This window comes from Mobula birostris, chromosome 21 (assembly GCF_030028105.1).
Source record: "Mobula birostris isolate sMobBir1 chromosome 21, sMobBir1.hap1, whole genome shotgun sequence".
NCBI classification, from domain to species: Eukaryota; Metazoa; Chordata; class Chondrichthyes; order Myliobatiformes; family Myliobatidae; genus Mobula; species Mobula birostris.
The window spans coordinates 21,730,168-21,755,074 of record NC_092390.1 but is presented as its reverse complement, the minus strand read 5'-3'; the positions used below and the strand labels follow the sequence as shown (position 1 = coordinate 21,755,074).

At 42.3% G+C, this 24,907-nt stretch overlaps 1 protein-coding gene across 1 annotated transcript in view; it reads left to right on the top strand.

The window, feature by feature from the left end:
- The window catches only part of pkd2l1 (polycystic kidney disease 2-like 1), a 71,267-nt gene extending 58,416 nt beyond the window's left edge, over positions 1-12,851 (top strand). Inside the window, exons 10-15 of the mRNA XM_072239828.1 lie at positions 805-903; positions 3,345-3,466; positions 4,581-4,698; positions 7,191-7,330; positions 7,509-7,644; positions 12,776-12,851. Coding sequence (XP_072095929.1) covers positions 805-903; positions 3,345-3,466; positions 4,581-4,698; positions 7,191-7,330; positions 7,509-7,644; positions 12,776-12,808 — 648 coding nt within the window. The 3' untranslated portion in view covers positions 12,809-12,851. The remainder of the gene's footprint in view (positions 1-804; positions 904-3,344; positions 3,467-4,580; positions 4,699-7,190; positions 7,331-7,508; positions 7,645-12,775) is intronic.
- Positions 12,852-24,907: the final 12,056 nt, after the last annotated feature.

Genomic DNA, 24,907 nt, shown 5'->3' with positions numbered 1-24,907 from the left:
AGCACACACTACTCTCATTATTGCTGCTTCGGCTCTGGCGTGAGCTCATGCTGCAGCTGTGCTAATTGTGGTTTCGTTTGAGCATCGTAAAGTTGCGACCAATGAGCCATATTCTGGCTTGACCTAACTTCCAGATCTCGGTGATTGACATTGCCCAGATTGGAAGCTGGCATTGTCTACGGCATTCCAACACTTCTTCTGTTCACAGGCAAAGCCTCTGAAGGTGAGTTACCTTTTCACTCTGCTGCCCTCACAGTGTGTATGTACACACCTATGCAATGAGTTAAACACTTTCTCAAAAATCACCCAGGATGGAAGCTTTCTTCAGGGTTTTGAATGAGATTTCTTAGTTGTGAAAAGATATCGCTGTTTCAAGGGCAAATAAAGAGAGGATGGAGATGAATGTCTTTCCACTGTGTGCTTCAAATCAAATCAAAATTAATCCATACAGGAAATTTCATATAAAAGCAGCTTACATATAGGAAGTGATGTGCATACAAGAACTGCTCCTCCAGAAGCCAGAACAAAGGAACATCAGCATTAAAAGCAGGATCTGCAATCTGGGGAGAGTTAATATCTCTGAAGATACAAATCATTTTGCCAGCCTAGCAAAAATAAAATACTCCCCATCAAATCAAGTAACAATGACAAGGGGCAAACCATCATCTGTCCATTGCTCTTTGTAGTGCCAGTTCAGACCAGGGTCAAACCACAAACGATGAAGCAAAATGCAAATTTTGTAGATGGAAAAGGAAGAATTATTCGTGCCAATTAACTTAATTAATTAACTGCTTTCTATTTCAGAATATGTTCCTGGCCATTATAAATGATACATACTCAGAGGTGAAGGCAGATCTTTCTAATCAGAAAAGTGAACTTCAGATTACAGACATAATTAAACAGGTTTGTTTTCATATGACAATACCAAGATTCTTTATAACAAAATAATAACTAATGTAAATAGTTATAAGTTTCAATATTTAAGTATGAATTTATTTCAGATTGTTGATATTGGGGGATATCATCCATGAAATCTCTATGGCAATATTGACAAAGGGATGGCATTAAGTTTATTGTTATTACTTGCTGTTCAGATATAGATAATTTTACAGTATTTCTTGCTGTTCCATAGTTATGTGGGACCATTTAGGCAGTAAATCTCATGGGACTGAGGTTGCAAACCTCCAAGACAGAGACAGTGAACCAATTGTGTTACATCCAGGAGAGTTTGAGCCAATCCACAAATAAACAGATGTAATGGAATCCAGGTTGCAGTTTATCTGATGGAGTCTGAGCTCACACTAGGTTACCATACTAATCACTCAACTAGTGCCCTTGAACCATTATTTCATTTCACTAATTTGGATGTTTTATCTGCTTTGGAGTTAGATCATAAGAGATGGGCGAAGAATTACACCATTCAGCTCATTGAGTCTGCTCCACCATTTTAACAAGGCTGATCCATTTTCCCTCTCAACTCCATTATCTTGCCTTCTTGCCTTTTACATGCTGATTAATCAAGAACCTTTAAACCTCCACCTTAAATACACCCAATGACCTGACCTCCACAGCCACCTGTGGCAACACATTTCACAGATTCACTAGCCTCTGGCTAAAGAAATTCCTCTCCACCTCCATTCTAAATGGAAGTCCCACTAATCTGAGGCTGTGCCCCTGGTCCTAGACCTACCCAGTATAGGAAACATCCACTACACATATACTCTATCTGGGGCTTTTAACATTCGATAGGCGTCAATGGGATCCCTCCTCAATCTTCTAAATTCCATCAAGTACAGAACCAGAGCCATCAAATGTTCCTCATACAATAACCCTTTCATTCCCGGAATTATTCTCGTGAAGCTCCTCTGAACCCTCACCAATATCGGCACATCCTTTCTTAGATAAGGGCCCCAAAACTGCTCATAATTCTCCGAGTAAGACCTTACCAATGCTTTATAAAGCCTCAGCATTGCACCCTTGTTTTTATATTCTATTCCTCTTGAAATGAATGCTAACACTGCATTTGCCTTCCTTACCACCAACTCAACCTGCAAGTTAACAGTGAAACTGCACGAGGACTCCCAAGTCTCTTTGCACCTCAGATTTTTGTACTTTCTGCCCGTTTAGAAAAATAGTCTACATTTCTGTTCCTTCTACCAAAGAGTATGACCATACAGTTCCCGATACTACATTCCATATGTCTCTTCTTTGCCCAGTTTCCTAGTCTATTTAAGTCATTCTGCAAAGTCCCTGCTTCCTCAACACTTCCTGCCCCTCTACATATCTTTGTATCATCCACAGACATGGACACAAAGTCACCAATTCCATCTCTAAATTATTGACATATAACCTAAAAAGAAGCGATCCCAAAACTGACCCCTGCGGAACACCCCTAGTCACTGACAGCCAACCAGAAAAGGCTCCCTTTGTTCACATTCTTTGCCTCCATTCTGCTCTGACCCCTCTCATTAACAAGGCATTTTTGCTCACAGAACAGCCACTCAGTGGATGTTGTTTTTTTTTGTTTATCACATCATTTTCTATAAACTGTAGAGACTGTTGTGCGTGGAAATCCCAGGAGAACAACAATTTCTGAGATACTCAAACCATCCCATCTGGCACCAACAATCATTCTATGGTCAGTCACTTAGAACACATTTCTTACCCATTGTGATATTTGATCTGAACCACAAATGAAACTCACGACCATGTCAGCATGCTTTTATAGCATTGAGTTGCTGCCACATGATTGGCTGATTAAATATTTGCATTAATTAGCAGGAGTGTAGATGTACCTAATAAATTGGCCATTAAGTGTAATTGCAGAAAAGTCAACAAACTTATTGTTCAAACATGGTATAAAACTATTCTGCACGTGACTTTTGAGAATTTGTAACTCAATGAGACAAGAACACTGATGGCCCTGTTCAAAGATCACAGTAGTGTAGCAATTAGTGTAACATTTTACAATGCCAGCAGCCCGGGATCGTTTCCTGCCACCGTCCGTAATGACTTTGTATGCTTTCCTTGTGAATGTGTAGATTTCCTCTGGGTGCTCCGGTTTCCTCTCACATGCCAAGGTCATATGGTTTAGTAGGTTGATTGGTCCCATGGGTGTAATTAGGCAGTGCAAGCTCATTGGGCCAGAATGGCCCGATACCATGCTGTATCTCTATAGAACAATAAAACAAAATCAATACTACTGCCTGGTGGCTCTCTGCACTTCTGTGGAAATTTCTTTTAACTTCTGTGGTGAAATAATGGGTAGAGAAATGAGCAAGCATTGTTACCTGTTAACAGTAAGTTCTAGTTTTATGTCCTAATATTTTCTGTTTGAACTTTAGGGCTATAATAAGGCTTTGATGAAATTAAAGCTGAAAAAGGAACGAATTTCTGATGTACAGAAAACTCTTCAGCATGGATCCGAGAAGCTGGATTTTGAAGATTTTAGAAGCAATCTTAAGGAGTAAGAATTTAATTGTAATGTAGATTTTGAATTATAATAGCTTAAAAAATCTATTTACCAGGCAGCCTTAACATGAACACTACATTATTTTTCTTTTGCACTATTTCTATTTATCTACGTAACTTATAGTAATTTTTACGTCTTGCCCTGTACTGCTGCTGCAAAACAACAAATTTCATGACACAAGTCGGTGATAAAAAAAACCTGATTCAGATACTGAAATATGGAAATTAAGCAAATGACACCAGAATTTCCAATTTATGTGCACAGTGTGAGTGCCTGTGGAAAAAGGTTTCTTAAAATTAACACTTGTAAATGAAAAGTTAAAAAAATGAAAGTAATAGAAATCTGAAGCAGTAACAAAACAATGTTGGAAATACAGCCATCTAGAAATCGGACGATACTTCCCAGTAGCGGGATCCAGCTGTTACATGTCAGTGCTTGACACCCGACTGAACCAGCAACTGAGGAAGCACTTACCCGGATGTTCTGGGTGAGCCTGATGGTGGGTTAGGCTTATGCCTTGCTGCGAAGAATTCTTCACAGTGCATCACAATTCAAAATGGATTTGAATCTATTTTTGCTTTTGGTGGGGAGTTTGCCTTGTTTATTTGTCTCTACTCACAGCAGGCTCTTGACTATTTGGTCTTTCCTGGCTCTGGACCCAAAAACTGAGCGTCAGAAAAATCATCAGAGTAAAGGTGCACGGCATTGATTTCACACACTATCATCTCATAAAAGGGACAATTTCCCTTTTAAATACGGGGCAGTTAGAAACACCCGCCAAAGGGGCAGACATACTGGGAAGAACTTTATTTTTCTCGAGTCTCAGGGTTCTGAATATGATCTCACCTTCTTTCACCTTTGTCAAATTCTTGCTGGATCTCCCTGCTCAGTGCAAACGGCCTTTGTGCGGAGCGACTCCCAACACCATCCCCTGCGGTGAGATGAGATAGAAAGGTGTGGTAAAGGATATGTGAGGACCCGGAGGGTGCAGGCGGGGAGGGGGAGGGCATCGAAACCAATGAGCTCCCACTGGGACCATTTACTTTCATGATCCCTTTAGTTACGAATTGATCGATGAAACTGCAGTCAAGAAACAACTGTTTTTCAGCTTGGGTCACTCTGACCAAGAGATCAATGATACTTTTGCAAGATATGACCATGATGACAATAAAGTCCTGGATGAAGAAGAGCAGATGAAGATGAGGAATGAATTAGAAGAAAAGAAGGTAAGGAAATTAGACCTGAGAACATGAACTGACCAAGTAAAATGTTAGAATTGAGATACTGAGATGATTATGAATATATAATGAACAAATATATATTGAAAATAAATGATTATCCAGGCATTAGTATTTATTACTAAGGATTTGTTAAGAACATCAGGTGTGGAATACACAGACTATGGAGAACTGTGATGTCCTTATTATAATTTTATGGACAAAGTGAATAAAAATGCTAGAAAGTTTCTAGGTATGAAAAATTTTAAGTACAATGTTAAATCAAAATAAAGCTGTTTTTTCTTCTGTCCTTGAGACAGAGAAGTCCAGAGGAAATCTGTGAGAGGACTGCAGGAATATAATTGGTTTAGTTAGGATAAGCGAGCTTGTGGAGGCATGGGTAAATGTTCCCATTAGAGTTTGAGGTCAGATTTGCAAATGATGGGGATAAAACATTAATGCTGTGCCCCATAATATTTTACATTTCCACCCTGGGAAAAAGACTCTAACCCTCTTATGTCTCTCGTAATTTATTCTATCAGGTTGCCTCTCTGCCTCTGACACCTAGTTTGTCCAAACCCTCCTTCTAGTGACATCCTAGTGAAACTCTGCACTCTCTCCAAAACCACCAGATCTTTCCTAGGTGGTGACAAGAAATGAAAACAATATGTGGCTGAACCAAAGTTTTATATACAAACGTTTGTAGATACAACATGACTTATTCATTCTTATACTTATTGACCCAACTGATGAAGGCAAGCAAGCTGTGTGTCATGTGTTTGTACCCCAACCACTTGTTTTGCCACTCTCCTTAGAAGGCCTTCCTTGCTTCCTCTGCTAATTTCATGTAAGTTCAGGCCACCTGTATTTTCATTCAGCTCATTAACATCAGACAACAGAGGTTGCAGCACTGATTCTTGCAGAGCACCACTTGCTATAAACATCCTGACAGAAAATCACTCCTCCACCACTTTCCCTTGTTCTCTATGACCAAGCCGATTTTATCCAATTGACAAACTCACTGTGGACCCCTTGTGGTTTTAATTTAATACACCAGACTACTATGAGAAACTTTGTCAAATTGTTGATGACCATGTAGATGACATTCACTGCACTGCCCTCTTCGATCATTTTTATCATTCCCTCAAAAATCTCAATCAAATTTGTGAGAGAGGGCCTCCACACAAAATCATATTGATTATCCCTAATAAATCCATGTTTTTCCAAATGCAAGCAAATCCGATCCCTAAGAATCTTCCCCAATAATAGCCACTGGTATAAGGCTCACCAGCCTATAATTCATGGTTTACCCCTGTTACCCTTCTTAAACAAAGAAACTTCATTGGCTATTCTCTACCTTACTATTCTCTCACCCATGGCTTCAAAGGATACAAAGACCTATGTCAAAGCCCCAGCAATCATCTCCCTTGTCTCCTTTAGTACCCTGCTATCAGCCCCTGAGGACTTATCTAACTTCATGTTTTTCAACACCTGCTCCTTCTTATTCTTAACATGCTCAAGAATATTGACGTACCTGATCTGACCATCATCCCTGTCCTTCTTGATAAAGACCAATGTGATGTACTCAATAAGGTTTTCATCCATTTCCTCTGACTCTCCTCTGGATGACATGAGTTATATCCACTTAAGGACAAAATACTTCTTTACCTTTGAGTAAACCTATATTTTCCCCTTTCCCTAACTATATGTAGCATATATAGCATAGACAGTATATGCTATATACAGTACATTGCTATTTATGCTGTATGCACCCTATAAATGTATCTGTGCAAAAATGTATATTTATTTATTTATTGAGATACAGCACAGAATAAGCCCTTCCTGCCACACTGCCCAGCATTCTCCCAATTTAATCCTGGCTTAATCACTGGGACAATTTCCAAGGACCAATTATCCTACCAACTGATATGTCTTTGGACTGTGAGAAGAAACGGGAGCACCCGAATTAATCCATGAACACTACCTCTCTACATTTTATAATTTTAATTTTTGAACTATTTATTCAATTTAACTATTATATATCGATATGTACAGTAAGTATATATATATATAGTTGCTATAATTCATGTTTTTTCTCTATGATGTATTGCAATGTACTGCTGTCACAAGGACCACATTTACATTTACATCATTTATTATTATATTGTAATTTGTCCTTTACTGTGCCTGTTGTCTTGTTTAGTAATTATTGTACTGTCTTGCACTGTTTTGTGCACTTTATGTAGTCCCGTGTAGGTCTGAAGTCTAATGTAGTTTTGTGTTGTTTCAGGTAGTCTAGTGTAGTTTTGTGTTGTTTCATGTAGCACCATGATCCTGGAGGTATGTTGTTTCGTTTTCACTGTGTACTGTACCAGCAGTTATGGTTGAAATGACAATAAAAGCAACTTGACTTGACTTGACTTGACAAATTTCACGATGTATGCCAGTGATATTAAACCTGATTCTGATTCTGACGTTCTATATTTCATTGCATTTCACAGATTGCTCTGAATGCTGAGATAGCGAAGTTGGGAAAGAACATGGACAAGTCATCAGTTTTCAACCGTTCTGCTGACTTTGATAATGTGAAAAACAACAGCAACAAACCAAACGGCAGTGTAACCAAGGAGGAGTTTCAGGCGTATGTATCTAAGGATTTGATGGTAGATGCTAAAATATAAAGTAGAGGCTTAGGAATCTAAATTACTTAGTTTTATTAAAATCACCACGTGATGGGAGACAAGTATTTTCTTAGCAAGCAAATATTTTGTTATTTTCAACATTTCATGAAGTGTTGCTAATATGTGATGTTATTTCAGGTTGGAACGCCAGGTTGTCCAACTCGAACATTCCATTAGGAACATTATATCTAAAGTTCATGCGATCTCTGTTAAACTTGAGACAATGGAAAAAGGCAAAGACGTGAAGAGAAAGTTGCTACAGAGTATTCCAGAGGTAAAGCTGATCTCGCTTGTCAATTTCCTTCTTTGGTGAACTAACAGAAAGGAGGTCAGGAGGGTGCCTTTCAAATATTTATTTGGGCTTAAACTCAAAAATTAAGAAGGCTAAGCTCAGAAATTGTAAAGCTAAATGACATGGAGACACAAGAGAGCAGATCAGGTTGAAAAATGATGCTGTAGAATGCTAAAATCTTTTCAGTGACTGCATTTAACGGGAGACCAAGAAAGATCCACAAGCAAAAGAAGATTTTTGGATAATAGCAGTGATTACAGTTGTAACTGAACTTTGCTCTTTGATGCGTATTCGCGGTGCTCTTCCAGTTTGGAAAGAATCAGCATTAAACATCTCCTGATTTGAACAAAATCTAACAGAAACAATTGGTACAGGTACGTGACTCAGCTAGAGGAAGGGTTGCAGGACAATAATTGAACTCCCCAGAGCCACTCCAATGTTTAATGTCAGTTGACAGGTCACTAGAAACCCGCTCCACTTTAGTCATAGTCTTCATGGACTGGGGACTCTCCTGAAGATAATTACTCAAGCACAGCACCACATCCAGAAACTCCCTCAGAAAATGCATGACAGTAGTTAATACTTCTTATGGTTTAAGACTTTTCAAATAGTTAGTGCAAATGCTTCACCATCTAAATGAAACAAAACTCAGAAGATGAAGGTGCTGCATGTAAGATTTTTTATGTAAGACATAACTTACGACATGCTTACTGATCAAGAACGTATCAACCTCCACTTTAAATATACCCAATAACTTGGTCTCAACAGCCATCTGTGGCAACGAATTCCACAGATTCACTGCCCTCTGGTGAAAGAAATTCTTCCTTATCTCTATTCTAAAGGCACATCCTTCTATCCTGAATCTGTGCCCTCTCGTCCTAGACTCTCCCACTAATGGAAAATTTTGCATTCAAACAATATAGCAAACCCACCCCCAACATCTATCTCACACCTATTTCAGAACAGTAACAAATACCCTTTCAAATATACTTATCAAGTACAATTTATTTTGCTAAAAACCAAGTTCAGTTTTAACATTAGCAAGAACCAAAATTCGAACAACACAACTTCTCATCATCTCCTGTCCCATGGCACTCTCATATGGACCTGCCTGTGATAGAAACCCAAATCTCTTCTTTCCCACTTGACACTTTAATGCTTTAATGCTTTATGTTGAAAGGCATGGACAGGGTGGATATGGCAAAGTTGTTTCCCATGATGGGGGAGTCTAGTACGAGAGGGCATGACTTAAGGATTGAAGGGCACCCATTCAGAACAGAGATGTGAAGAAATTTTTTTAGCCAGAGGGTGGTGAATCTATGGAATTTGTTGCCACGGGTGGCAGTGGAGGCCAAGTCATTGGGTGTATTTAAGGCAGAGATTGATAGGTATCTGAGTAGCCAGGGCATCAAAGGTTATGGTGAGAAGGCAGGGGAGTGGGACTAAATGGGAGAATGGATCAGCTCATGATAAAATGACAGAGCAGACTCAATGGGCCGAATGGCCGACTTCTGCTCCTTTGTCTTATGGTCTTTTGCAGAGGTATTTGATGACTATGAGTAAGTTGGTGTTCTGCTATATCCCTCTCAACCCAGAGATGGTTACCAAAAGGCTTTTAAACCATAAGAAATAAGAACAAAATGAGGTAATACAGCCCATCGAGTCTTCTCTGCCAATCAATCATGGCCAATTTATTATCCCTCTCAACCCCATTCTTCTGCTTCTCCCCATAACCTTTGATGCCTGTCAACCTTCAGAACTGTCTGTGACAATGAATTCCACAGATTCACCAACTTCTGCTTAAAGAAATTCCTCCTCATCTCTGTTCAAAAAGGGACATCCTTCTATCAGAGGTTGTGCCTGCTGGTCCTAAACTGCTATTGGAAACATTCTCTCATGTCCATTCTATCCAGGCCTTTCAATATTTGGTAGATTTCAATAAGATCCCACCTCATTCTCCTACAAGCCCAGAGCCATGAAATGCTATGTACAGACCTTAAAGACGTCCATGTCTTTGAGGGATGACCTTATTGAAACAGCTAGATCCCAAGGGAATGTGACAAGGTAGATGAGGAGATTGTACCAGCAGGAGTTTCCAAGGGGAAACACAATTACAGCAGGGACTCCAGAGAATGCAGTGTTGGAATTTGGAGCTACAGACAATCTGGCAGAAGTCAATGAATCGATCAGCAATTAGAACAGAAGACAGTACAGCACAGGAACAGGCCCTTGGGCCTGCTATGTTGCACCAAGCAAATGTGTCTAATTACATACTCCGCGCATCCCTGTGTCAATCTAAAAACCTCATAAACGTTATTGAATCTGCTGTTGGATTAGTGCGTAGAACTGTTATTTTTCTTGTAGTTTAAGTTTCCTATGCCTATTTTTATTTTTATCAGGGCAGCACAGTAATGCAGCAGCCAGTACAATGCTATTGCAGCACCAGTGGTAAGATCAAGGTTCAATTCCCACCACTGCCTGCACGCTCTCTTTATCATCTTGTACTGTACACCTCTATCAAGTCACCTCTCCTTCTCCTAAACTACAAGGAGAAATGCCCTAGCTTGCTCAGTCTTTGATTTTTTTTTTTTGTCTACAGATCTGTGACTCAAAATTTGATGGTCTGAAGTAGTTTACGATTGCAGGAGTAGTTTCTTTGGTCTTACCTAATGACTCACATCAAGAGCCATCCGGAGCATTCGTGTAGAGCATCCGGATGGCTCTTGATGTGAGTTGGCAACAGCACATGACGAACGTCGAGCTCTATAACGACCTACTGATGCTCACCACTAAAATCAAGGCGAGAAGACTGGAACTAGTGGGGCACTGTCTACGCCACCCCGAGCTACCTGCCAGCCTAGTCATCATATGGGAGCCCAGATATAGGAGGATGAACCCTGGGTGCCCTCCCAAGACTATGGTCAACACGCTCCTAGAAGACAGCGGCGCGGCTAATGTAGGTGAACTGAACACACTGATGAGGGAGAGGAGAGTCCGTCATCATGCCCGACGCCGGTCCCCTAGGCCTGAGTCAACATAGTAGAAGTTGTGGCTAAGGACTGTGTTTGCCGTCATGCCCAATCACAAGGCCTTATGTTGACCAGATGGTTCGGGCAATGAACAGATCCCAACTTGATTCCTGTACCTCGCTTGTGTATGGCCGAGCGTATCGACATTAGCAGGATTCAGCATAGTGTTGCATCATCTTTATTCCATCTTGTACAAGGAAATAGCTTGTACAATGGAAACTGGGATTGGGCTGGTTTGATGAGTGGATTTCGTGGTGAGGATGAGAATATTCAGATTCAGATTTATTTATAAAATATACATCGAACCATACAGTGAAATGCAATGTTTTTGTAACAGCCAACACACCCAAGGGTGTTTTGGAGGCAGCCCTCAAGTGTCACCATGCATTCCAGTGCCAATATAGCATGTTTGGCAGAACAACATAAATCAAAACAAAGCAGAACATACTGTGCAACGAAACAACAAAGGCAAAACTGGCCCCATTCCTCCCTCCTGAGAGAACATGACATGACCACCTATAGAGGGGTTAAGTTATTCCATCTCAATAACTTAATTTCAGAATAACATCCTTAGCAACACATACCAGAGCATCTGTTTTTGTTGTTTAAGAAAGACTTAAAAAAAACATGTTGTTCTGTCATTTAAGAATAAGTTGGGAAATTATAAGCCAGCGAGCCAAACATCAGTAGCGGGTAAGTTATTGGAAGGTATTCTAAGAGACTAGATATATGAGTATTTGGATTGACAGGGGCTGATTAGGGATAGTCAACATGGCTTTGCGTGCAGCAGGCCTTGTCTAATCAATCTTACAGAGTTTTTCAAGGAAGTGACCAGGAAAGTTGATGAAGGCAAGGCAGTGGATGCCGTCTACATGGACTTTATCAAGGTCTTTGAGATAATCCCGCATGGGAGGTTGGTCAAGAAGGTTCAGTCACTTGGCATTCATGATGAGTTAGTAAACTGGATTAGACATTGCCTTCACGGGAGAAGCCAGAGACTGGCAGTAGATTGCTGCCTCTCTGACCTTAGGCCTTTGGCTAGAGGTGTGCCACAGGGATTGGTGCTGGGTCCATTATTGTTTGTCATCTATATCAATGGTCTGGATGATAATGTAGTAAACTGGATCAGCAAGTTTGCAGATAATACCAAGATTGGAGGTGTAGCGAACAGTGAGGAAGGCAATCAAAGCTGGAAAACTAGGCTTAAAAATAGCAGATAGGATTTAATGTGGACAGGTGTGAGGTGTTGCTCTTTGGGACACAAACCAGGGTAGAACTTACAGTGAGCTGCAAGGCACCGAGCAGAGCCATACAACAGAAGGATCTGGGAGTGCACATCTATAGCTCCTTGAAAGTGGTGTCACAGGTAGACAGGGTTGTAAAGAAAGCTTTCGGCACATTGGCCTTCATAACTCAATGATTGAGTACAGGAGTTGAGATACTATGTTGAAGTTATATAAGACCTTGGTGAGGGCTTGTTTGGAGTATTGTGTGCAGTTCTGGTCACCTGCCTAAGAGAAAGGTATCAATAAGTTTAAAAGAGTGAAGTGTAAATTTATAATGATATTGCAGGGACTTGAAGACCTGACATAGGAAAGGGTTGAATAGGTTAGGACTACATTCCCTAGAAGGTAGGAGAAAGAGCAGAGATTTGATAGAGATATACAAAATTGTGGGGGGTATAGATAGGATAAATGTAAGCAGGCTTCTCCCACTGAGATTGGGTGAGACTAGAACTAGAGGTCATGGGTTAAAGGTGAAAGGAGAAATGTTTAAGAGGAACATGAGGGGAAACCTCTTCACTCAGAGGGTGGTGAGAAGCTGGACTGAGCTGCCAGCACAAGTGGTGGATGCAGGTTCAATTTCAACGTTTAGGAGACATTTGGATAGGTACATGGATGGGAGGCGTCTGGTGGGCAGGTTGATGGGGCTAAACAGATTAATAATTTGGTATTGACTAGATGGGTCGAAGGGCTTGTTTCTGTACTGTAGTGTTCAATGAGTCTATAATGAACTATTTTCAAATGCATATCACGGATTTGACTGCATAAGACTAACAGTTTGCTTTAAATTGCTTCCTCAAGGATGAAAAACGTGATCCAATTGAGAACCTGTAACATTCAAGAAAGAAAAGGCAGAAAAACTGGGACTCCAGCTTGGCTCCACACAAAACCCACAGAGGAGACTCACCCTGGTCACAACCCACCTTGCCCTGACCAGTCCTCATACTCTTCACCTTAAAGCATAAGCAGCCGTGTCATTCTAATGCTCACCTTCAGAAACAAAAACATTCTGTAAAGGCTGCATTGGACTCCTGTAACAATGTGTAGTGCCAGCTGTAAACACCATAAAATAACAGCTGATTTTTGATTATTTGATTTCTCATAATTTATCATTTTGTTGTGCTTCAAACAGAAAAAAGAAAGAAAAATGTAAAATATTTCTAAATGCCAGTATATACACAGTTAATTAGAATAATACTCTAATTACACTTTGAGGAAGATGGATTTCCCCTAGTTTTAAATTATTGTTGATGTGGCTGTTGGGTACTACGGATATAACTTTACTGAGTACATGCAATTTAAATCAATGACGAATAATCTGGTTCAAAAATGTAGTATCACTCAAAATCCAAAATGTGCCCGACCATCTTTGGTCCCTGCCTTACCAATCCCAAGATAACAACTCCTGTCCCATACTCTGAATGCCAGCTGCTAACTCAATTGCCCAACTGGCTTGAAGTCACTGCACACCAGCTGTCAATGCGTATACAGAAGGTCCGTATCTCAAAACTCCCTTGTTTCTCCCTAAGTACGAATCAATGACCTTCCTTTTTGTTTACCCAGACTGAAAATGAGCCAGCCTTTACATGATAGTTCCTCTTTCTGAAGTGCTCTCAAACTCGCAAAGCGTTCTGTCTGAATACTCCCAAGCTCAATTTACACAAACTGCTTCCAGAGTCCATCGCTTCTGTCACCCCACCCGGTGTCTTTGGCATTATGGCTAATCACTCACCACAAGTGTAGAAGTGAGGATTCTGCATTACAGCTCTTGCTTTAAGCTCAAAGGTCTAACCTACCCACAACTTAACTCCAGATTTCTCGAAGCTCAGTAGATCTTACACAGTTTCTGCTGCAGAGTCTCTCTCTGCCTGATCCTAAATGCCATTCATGTTAGCGTACTGGCCTTAGTAAAATAATTTCAAGTACGGTGAGTGATAAAGAGATACACGAGGGTCTTGTAGTGAGACTGGAAGCCATGTGGAGATAGGTGGCAAAAAGGAAGTGACAAATAAATTAGCTCTGTTTTCCACAGTTCTTTTTAACCAGCCGAACATTCCACTTGTGCTGATGAAGGGTCTTGGGGTGAAACATTAACTGTTTATTGCCCTCCATAGATGCTGCCTGACCTGCTGAGTTCCCCCAGCAACTTACCTGTGTTGCTCTGAATTTCCAGCATCTGTGTAATCTCTTGAGTTAAACATTCCACTTCCTGGGACCTATACTGTCGCTGGAGCTTATCTTAATTTATTCAAAAAGCATAAACCCCTTAAAGAGCTGAAACCCTCAGTTGACATGTTGAGACCCCTCCTGCCACAGAAGAGAAGAGGTGGGGTATTTTGGTTCTATGAACGTCTTGACCTTTGATTTCTTAAAGGTTGTTCTTTGAACTCTCCGTTGCATATTATCACCTTATATTTCAATTATTATTCCTTCTGTAAGTGTACATATTACATTCTCTACCAAATGTGTCCTTGCTGAGCCAGCTAATTCTCTCGATAAAAATTAATGAATATGTAAATACTTAAAACATTGAGAAATCATTAAGATAAGCTTTTTAATCCATTGCTCAATAATATCTGTAAATCTTCATGTTAACTTGAAAAACATTTACTCAGTTATCTTCCATATTGAAACCAAACATAGGGATGAGTGTAAAATTGTCAGCATCTCAAGCCTTTTCCATATTTCACATTTTCCCTGATTCTGTAATATCCTTCATTATTAAAAATCTCACAGATTAAGTTAACAGTTAACCCAGCATCAATTATTTGTGGAAAGTGAGTTCCAAATTTTTGCTACCTTCTGCATGCTGTCTCTTTCCCAGCTTCACTCCCAAAAGCCTTGGCTCTAATGTTTAGATGGTGTTGCTCTTTCCTGAACTCACTAACCAGTGGAGGCCCATCCTCTTTCACTCTCTGGTACCTAGAAAACTTCCATCCATTAGTTCTTTTCAAAGATGCAACACCAAGAACTGTTGGCAATGCTGAAAACATGATTTAACTAGAGTTTTGTTTAGCAGAGGCATTAATTTCTAACCTTTGAGGTAAAACCAAGAAGGAGATGGGTTATCAAGTTTGTCTCTTTGCCTAGCCATCAACAGTTTGAAGTTCTTTGTACATGAAGTCCAAATATCTTTGAGCCTCTACTTTGCTAGCTTTTCACCACTTACAATACACTATTCATTTTATGCTAACATTTACTTTGACATTTGTCAAATCACTTGCTGCACCTTTGCCCACTTGGTGATTCTACTAATAGAAACATAGAGCACAGGAAAAGGCCATTCAGCCCACTTTGACCATGCCAACCAAAAATGGATTTAACGTTAATTCTTTTTTCCTGGCTCACTTCACCCTGCTGGTTACAGCTCTTCAAGTTCTCACCCAGCCTTTTAAATACGACATGGATTTCCATGTCCACTCCCCTTTTGGTTAATTTTTTTGTTATAAACTTCTCCAATCCTTCTATTAATTAACTGAAATCAATTACTCGCCTTTGTGCAGTTCAGTACCACTCTCCTACACTACTTTTATTTCTCTAAGTCATTGGCAAACTTGGACCAATGGATTTATATCCTCTCACCCTAGTCACTTGCAATTGTGAGGAGCTGTAGTTCCACAGATCTGAGTACCAGTTCTTTATTCCCTCTCTGCTCAGCCTGTTTCCTAGCTAGTTCATTGATTTGTCTCCAATTCTGTGAGATTTGGCTTTAGCTGGCTGTCTGCAACAAGAGGCTTTATCAAATACTTTCAGAAGGTCCATATGAATAAAATCTATGTTGACCACCTCTTCAAAAAGTTAAATCAGTCAGGTCCATTGGACATAATCTACCCTTGGCAAGCCTATGTTGACCCTCTCTAATGAACAGAAAGCATTCAGAATCTTTCGTCATTTTAATCATAGACTCTAGTGTTCTTCCAACAATGAGAATTAGGACTAACTCATCCATAACCTCCTGTCTTCCAGCGACCATCTTTATAAAGGGTGGGTATTGCTTGGATTGCTGATTTACTCCGAGCCGGCAGTGCACTTGATAATTCACACCATAGTGTCTACATTCAGAGTGGCGATGCCCTTATCAAATTCCTAATGCATGCAGGCTTCTGTGGTTCTGCTAGTTACCAACATTGTTAGCCTGACCAAATTGGCAAAATTGGAAACTGTAGTACCAGCACCTCTTTCCTGTGGGAGGCCTAGTGTGTCCCTTATCCTCATAAAGTTCTGTTTCTGTTCCTGATGCTGATTAAAGATGTGGTTTCGAGTTCCAGTCCAAGACTGGAACACTTAAGTCTGACACCATGGGGCTACCTCAAAGCATTATGAACAGAGTAGGGAACTCTCCCCCTGGCCAACAACATTGAAACAGGTTAGGTCATCATTTTTATGATTTGATGTTAATGTGACTCTAGTACTATAATGAAAGATCTGACACTTCCCTTCTTCATTTTCCTCTGTAATATCTATATGTAATTCATTGATTATGAAAGATTTTAGTACATCCTTAGTGTGTGAAGATTAATTAACACAAGCTATAACATATCTGTTGTTTCAAACAAATAGAAATGTTGCTGTTGAATTAATGGTCTTAGTGCTCATTCAATGTCTTTGTCAGATTGTGATATTTACTTGTAGCATTTTTAGAATTCAGAGAGCAAATCCAGAATCACAAAATCTAAAACTGTCTAAACAGTTACAAGTGTGTTGTTTATGCAAAAGCTTCACTTTGGATCTGCTACAGCTAGAAGAATGACGGAGATATATTCATTCTCATCATTTTGCAGAGTTTGTGAGATTTCTCGATTTGTTCATTGTAACGAAAACACGTAGACTGAAGAATATACAGAGCTGCTTCTCCATTGCTGGCTTTTGATGATCATGCCTCAGTGGGTAATATTGGAAACAATATTGTGGGTATTCAATAACTGCACATAGAATATTTGTATTTGAACATTGAACAGTACAGCACCCTTTGGACCACGGTGTTGTGCTGACTTTTTAACCTGCTCCAAGATCTAACACTTCCCTCCTACATAACCCTCAATGTTTCTGTCCATTTATCTATCTATCTAAGAATCTCTTAAATGCCTCTAATGTACAGTATCTGCCTCTACCACCACCCCAGCAGCCATTCCGTGCCTCATCTCTCTCTGTGTAAAGACTTACCTCCGTCATCACTCATGTACTCTGATCCCCTTAAAGTTATGTCCTCTTCTATTAGCCTAGGGAAAAGTCTCTGACTGTCCACTCAGTCTTTGTCTCCTATTATCTTATACACCTCTATCAAGTCACCTTTCATCCTCCTTCACTCCAAAGAGGAAAGCCCTAGCTTGTTCAACCTGCATTGATAAGACATGCTCTCTAAACCATGAAGCATCTTGATAAATCTCTTCTGCACCCTCTCTAAAGCTTCCACGTCATTCCTATAATGAGACAACCAGAAATGAACACAATACTGCAAGTGTGGTCTAACCAGAGTTAAGTGTACAACTTCTCGCTCTTAAAGTACATAAATATATACATCACTCATATCCCTTTCAGAATGGTCCAAAGTTCTCAACATTAATTGGCATGTTATTAAAAAGACCCACTAGCTAACTCACATGGCAGTATATTTGTTAAGTAGATTTCAAATACAGCCTGGATTCATTCACTTTGGTCATAAGGACTGGGTCTGTGTTAAAAACTGTAAGTGCTTGGGGATCTTAATACCTTACGGTGACTAGTGGTGTCTTGCAGGAGCCAATGTTGGGACTGCTTCTTTTCACATTATATGTGAATGATTTAGTTGATGGAATTGATGACTTTCTGGCTAAGTTTATGGATGATACAAAGATTAGGTGGATGAGCAAGTGGTGTTGAGGAAGCAGAGTGTCTGCAGAAGGACTTAAACTGATTGGGAGAATGGGCATAGAAGTGGCAGATGGAATACAATGTCGGGAAGTGTAAGGTCATGCACTTTGGTAGAATGAATAAAGGTGTATACTGTTCTCTATTAGGAAGAAAATCCAAATAGCAGAGGTGCAAAGGGATCTTGGAAGTCCTTGTGCAGGATTCCCTAAAGGTTAACTTGTAGGTTGAATCAGTGGTGAGGAGATAAATGCAATATAATAGTAAGGATGTAATGTTGAGGCTTAATAAGTCATTGGTCAGACCGCATTTGAGTAGTATTCGGCTCCTTATCTAAGAAAAGATGTGCTGGGTTTGGAGAGGGTTCAGCTGAGGTCCCCGAGAATGATTCCAGGAATGAAAGGGTTAATGCATGAGAACCATTTGATGGCTCTGGAGCTGTGCTCGCTGGAGTTTAAGGGAATGGTGGGGGAGGGAGAGATCTCATTGAAACCTATCGAATACTGAAAGCTCTGGATAGAGTGGATGGAGGGAAGATGTTTCCTATAGTGGATGAGTCTCGGACCAGAGGGCACAGCCTCAGATTAGAGGGACGTCAATTTGGAACAGAGATGAGGAGAAGTTTCTTTAGCTGAAGGTTAGTAAATCTGTAGAATTCATTGCCACAGGCAGCTGTGCAGGCCAAGTCATTGGATACGTTTAAAGTGGAGGCTGACAGGTTCTTGATTAGTCAGGGCGTCAAAGTTTACAAAGGCAGGAAATTGGGGTTGAAAGGGATAATAAATCAGCCATGATGGGATAGCAGATCAGACTAAATGGGCCAAATGGCCTAATTCTGCTCCATTGGTTTATGGTCTTATAATCTTATATCATAAAAGTTGGTGGGTCAATGCATATTCTCTATAGTTCTTGATCAATTGACCTGGATCTCTATATTCCTGAATGAACATAGTCCTAGGCTCTGCCAGTGCGAGATGATAGTAACTTCCATGGTCCTAAATTCAAGCTTCTCCTCATCCTGGATTAGAGTATACCTGGGAGCCCAAATTGCAGGAGGCCAGTGTGAGTAAAATATATCATCCTGGATTCCATTGAGCATGGAATTGTGGTGTTTCCGGGTTTCGCACTGATGAAACGTATAGAATCCCAGAAATAAAAACAATTGAAAAATAATGAAACAAAGTGTACAAAGTACAATGGTAGAAAAATGATGGAACTTTGATTAAATATACTGTAGATCCCTAATCTCTATTAATTTAGGAATTACTTATATGCTTCCTATATTCATATCAATGCCCCTTTCTCTGTAGATAATAACATGCAGAGAATTGTCAGATTTTTTTTCCTTCTTCTGTATATTTCTGAAATGGGTGATTGACAACCAGGACCAGAGAGGAGCGGGTGTGAGGCATTCCAGATGTGTTTAGATTGAGAGTTTTTCCTTCATCGTCCCTGTCAATTGTGATGTGAAGTGCAATCCATCCCCTTGGTACACGATCCACTAGGAATGTCATGTCAATCGTAAAGTACTTTGACTGCAAAATATCTAATGTATTTGCATGCATGTGTTAGATTTGATGTTTGTTCTGAGTGAATTGCATAACTGACTTAAGTGTAAATTTTAATAAACGTGTATAAGCAATTCCATGTTAATTTGCTTTTATTCACAACTGCTGCACAAATCTAATATTTTAAACTGCATAAACAACAGGAATTCTGCAGATGCTGGAAATTCAAGCAACACACATCAAAGTTGCTGGTGAACGCAGCAGGCCAGGCAGCATCTGTAGGAAGAGGTGCAGTCGACATTTCAGGCCGAGACCCTTCGTCAGGACTAACTGAAGGAAGAGTGAGTAAGGGATTTGAAAGTTGGAGGGGGAAGGGGAGATCCAAAATGATAGGAGAAGACAGGAGGGGGATGGATGGAGCCAAGAGCTGGACAGGTGATAGGCAAAAGGGATACAAGAGGATCATGGGACAGGAGGTCCGGGAAGAAAGACGGGGGGGGTGGGTGGACCCAGAGGATGGGCAAGAGGTATATTCAGAGGGACAGAGGGAGAAAAAGGAGAGTGAGAGAAAGAATGTGTGCATAAAAATAAGTAACAGATGGGGTACGAGGGGGAGGTGGGGCCTTAGCGGAAGTTAGAGAAGTCGATGTTCATGCCATCAGGTTGGAGGCTTACCCAGACGGAATATAAGGTGTTGTTCCTCCAACCTGAGTGTGGCTTCATCTTTACAGTAGAGGAGGCCGTGGATAGACATGTCAGAATGGGAATGGGATGTGGAATTAAAATGTGTGGCCACTGGGAGATCCTGCTTTCTCTGGCGGACAGAGCATAGATGTTCAGCAAAGCAGTCTCCCAGTCTGCGTCGGGTCTCGCCAATATATAAAAGGCCACATCGAGAGCACCGGACGCAGTATATCACCCCAGCCGACTCACAGATGAAGTGTTGCCTCACCTGGAAGGATTATTTGGGGCCCTGAATGGTGGTAAGGGAGGAGGTGTAAGGGCATGTGTAGCACTTGTTCCGCTTACACGGATAAGTGCCAGGAGGGAGATCAGTGGGGAGGGATGGGGGGGACGAATGGACAAGAGAGTTGCGTAGGGAGCGATCCCTGCGGAATGCAGAGAGGGGGGGAGGGAAAGATGTGCTTAGTGGTGGGATCCCGTTGGAGGTGGCGGAAGTTACGGAGAATAATATGTTGGACCCGGAGGCTGGTGGGGTGGTAGGTGAGGACCAGGGGAACCCTATTCCTAGTGGGGTGGCGGGAGGATGGAGTGAGAGCAGATGTACGTGAAATGGGGGAGATGTGTTTAAGAGCAGAGTTGATAGTGGAGGAAGGGAAGCCCCTTTCTTTAAAAAAGGAAGACATCTCCCTCGTCCTAGAATGAAAAGCCTCATCCTGAGAGCAGATGCGGCGGAGACGGAGGAGTTGTGAGAAGGGGATGGCGTTTTTGCAAGAGACAGGGTGAGAAGAGGTGCTGTAGTAGTCTGGCCCGATAAGGGGGTTGCTGTTGTAGTCTGGCCCAATAAGTGGGGTGCTATTGTAGTCTGGTCCAATAAGGGGGGTGCTATTGTAGTCTGGCCCAATAAGGGGGGTGCTGTTGTAGTCTGGCATTAAACCTGCCGATGAGGGGGGTGCTGTTGTAGTCTGGCATTAAACCCGCAAATAAGGGGGGTGCTGTTGTAGTCTGGCATTAAACCCGCCGATAAGGGGGGTGCTGTTGTAGTCTGGCGTACTGACCTCTACCTTGCCAAGGCACAGCGACAACTCGCGGATACCTCCTCTTATTTACCCCTCGATCGTGACCCCACTAAGGAGCACCAGGCCATTGTCTCCCACACCATCACCGACTTTATCCGCTCAGGGGATCTCCCATCCACTGCTACCAACCTTATAGTTCCCACACCCCGCACTTCCCGTTTCTACCTCCTACCCAAGATCCACAAACCTGCCTGTCCTGGCCGACCTATTGTCTCAGCTTGCTCCTTCCCCACCGAACTCATTTCTGCATACCTCGACACGGTTTTATCCCCCCTTGTTCAATCCTTTCTGACCTATGTTCGTGACACTTCTCACGCTCTTAAACTTTTCGATGATTTTAAGTTCCCTGGCCCCCACCGCTTTATTTTCACCATGGATGTCCAGTCCTTATATACTTCCATCCCCCATCAGGAAGGTCTCAAAGCTCTCTGCTTCTTTTTGGATTCCAGACCTAATCAGTTCCCCTCTACCACCACTCTGCTCCGTCTAGCGGAATTAGTCCTTACTCTTAATAATTTCTCCTTTGGCTCCTCCCACTTCCTCCAAACTAAAGGTGTAGCTATGGGCACCCATACGGGTCCTAGCTATGCCTGCCTTTTTGTTGGGTTTGTGGAACAATCTATGTTCCGTGCCTATTCTGGTATCTGTCCCCCACTTTTCCTTCGCTACATCGACGACTGCATTGGCGCTGCTTCCTGCACGCATGCAGAACTCGTTGACTTTATTAACTTTGCCTCCAACTTTCACCCTGCCCTCAAGTTTACCTGGTCCATTTCCGACACCTCCCCCCCCCCTTTCTAGATCTTTCTGTCTCTGTCTCTGGAGACAGCTTATCCACTGATGTCTACTATAAGCCTACTGACTCTCACAGCTATCTGGACTATTCCTCTTCTCACCCTGTCTCTTGCAAAAACGCCATCCCCTTCTCACAATTCCTCCGTCTCCGCCGCATCTGCTCTCAGGATGAGGCTTTTCATTCTAGGATGAGGGAGATGTCTTCCTTTTTTAAAGAAAGGGGCTTCCCTTCCTCCACTATCAACTCTGCTCTTAAACGCATCTGCCCCATTTCACGTACATCTGCTCTCGCTCCATCCTCCCGCCACCCCACTAGGAATAGGGTTCCCCTGGTCCTCACCTACCGCCCCATCAGCCTCCGGGTCCAACATATTATTCTCCGTAACTTCCGCCACCTCCAACGGGATCCCACCACTAAGCACATCTTTCCCTCCCCACCTCTCTCTGCATTCCGCAGGGATCGCTCCCTACACAACTCCCTTGTCCATTCGTCCCCCCCATCCCTCCCCACTGATCTCCCTCCTGGCACTTATCCGTGTAAGCGGAACAAGTGCTACACATGCCCTTACACTTCCTCCCTTATCACCATTCAGGGCCCCAAACAATCCTTCCAGGTGAGGCAACACTTCACCTGTGAGTCGGCTGGGGTGATATACTGCGTCCGGTGCTCTCGATGTGGCCTTTTATATATTGGCGAGACCCGACGCAGACTGGGAGACCGCTTTGCTGAACATCTACGCTCTGTCCGCCAGAGAAAGCAGGATCTCCCAGTGGCCACACATTTTAATTCCACATCCCATTCCCATTCTGACATGTCTATCCATGGCCTCCTCTACTGTAAAGATGAAGCCACACTCAGGTTGGAGGAACAACACCTTATATTCCGTCTGGGTAAGCCTCCAACCTGATGGCATGAACATCGACTTCTCTAACTTCCGCTAAGGCCCCACCTCCCCCTCGTACCCCATCTGTTACTTATTTTTATGCACACATTCTTTCTCTCACTCTCCTTTTTCTCCCTCTGTCCCTCTGAATATACCTCTTGCCCATCCTCTGGGTCCACCCCCCCCCTGTCTTTCTTCCCAGACCTCTGTCCCATGATCCTCTCGTATCCCTTTTGCCTATCACCTGTCCAGCTCTAGGCTCCATCCCTCCCCCTCCTGTCTTCTCCTATCATTTTGGATCTCCTCCTCCCCCTCCAACTTTCAAATCCCTTACTCACTCTTCCTTCAGTTAGTCCTGACGAAGGATCTCGGCCTGAAACGTCGACTGCACCTCTTCCTACAGATGCTGCTTGGCCTGCTGCGTTCACCAGCAACTTTGATGTGTGTTATTTTAAACTGCATAATGTCTTTCCACAGTGGTCTATGATGGATTATTAATCAAGGCTAGTCAACACCCGTTTGCATTTCCACGTTAATCGGTGGAAGTTCTGCACCTTAAAACATTAGCAATTCATTTTGTGCTATTGGATCTCATATGTGTGTCAGGAGCCCAGCTTATGTGTGTTTGAGGCAATAGCAGCACTCTAAATATAAGTCCCAGTGACCAGTCACTGGTGAGTGAAGTGGAGAGGGTAAGGAAGGCTTCTTGATCCACAGGATGGACTAAACTTCTCAAAATGCTGATTTGGAAAAGGCAAAAGGTAGGGGTGTGTGTTTCATAATAAACCCTCTGTGGTGTTCCAATGTGGCAGTTTTATCGTACTCGCGTTCACCAAAACTGGAACACCTCATGATCAGGTGCTGACCATTCTATTCACCAAGCGAGCTCTGCTCTGTGATCCTGACCACAATGTACAGGCCACCATCTGCCGACTGTAATCAGGCATGAGGTGCAGCGTGCTGCCGTCACCAAACAAGAAGCTGTCCACCCTGACGTACTTCAAGTCATAGTCAGGGATTTCAATCAGGCTGATTTGAAGAAAACTCTGACCAATTAACGTCAACATATAACCTTGAGTCCTGATGAAGGGTTCCGGCCCGAAACGTTGACTGATCATTTCCACGGACGCTGCCCGACCTGCTGAGTTCCTCCAGCGTTTTGTGAGTGTTGCTTTGACCCCAGCATCTGCAGATTATTTTGTGTTAACGGATAACCTGTAGCACCAGAGTTCTCAACACACTAGATCACCGCTATACTGCAATAAGGAATGTCTACCATTCCCAGCCTAGACCACATTTTGGGAAATCTGATCACTTGTCTGTCCTTCTCCTACCTTCTACAGGCTGTGGCTAAAGAGCAAACTCCAGAGACAAGGACAACAAAAACGTGGTCTTGGGAGGTAGAGGAGTGGCTACGGGATTGCTTCGAGTTGGTGGACTGTGCTGTGGTCAAGGACTTATCAGTGGATCTAAATCAATACACAGTTGTCACAGACTTTATAGAAACAGTTATAGATGAGCATGTGCCCACAAAATCATCCAGAGTCCTCCCCAACCAGAAGCCCTGAATGAACCACGAAATCCAAAATCTGCTGAAGGCCAGATCAGGAACATTCAGGACTGACAACCAAGTAAAATACAACAGATCCCGGTACGACCTCTGGAAAGCCATCTCACGGGCGAAGTGGCAATTCTGGACTAAACTTGAATCCATGGAGGATGCTCAACAGCTGTGGCAGGGCCTGAATATTATCATCTCTTATAAAGTGAAGTCAGGTGACAAAGGTGACAACGGGACATTGCTCCCAGATGAGGTCAGTGTCTTCTGTGCATACTTTGACCATCAAAACATGGACGAACCTTCACGAACTCCTACAGCCCCTGAAGATCCTGCGATTCCAGTCTCTGGAGGCTGACCAGAGAGCATCCTTTAGGAGGGTGAGCCCACGGAAAACATTTGGCCCAGATGGGGTACCCGGCCAGGTAGTAAAGACCTGTGCTGATCAACTGGCTGGAACGTTCACCGATAGCTTTAACCTCTCTCTTCGGCAGTTTGTGGTACGCACCTGCTTCAAGCAGGCTTCGATTATACCAGTGCCTCAGAAGACTGTGGCAACCCGCTTTAATGACTAATGCCCA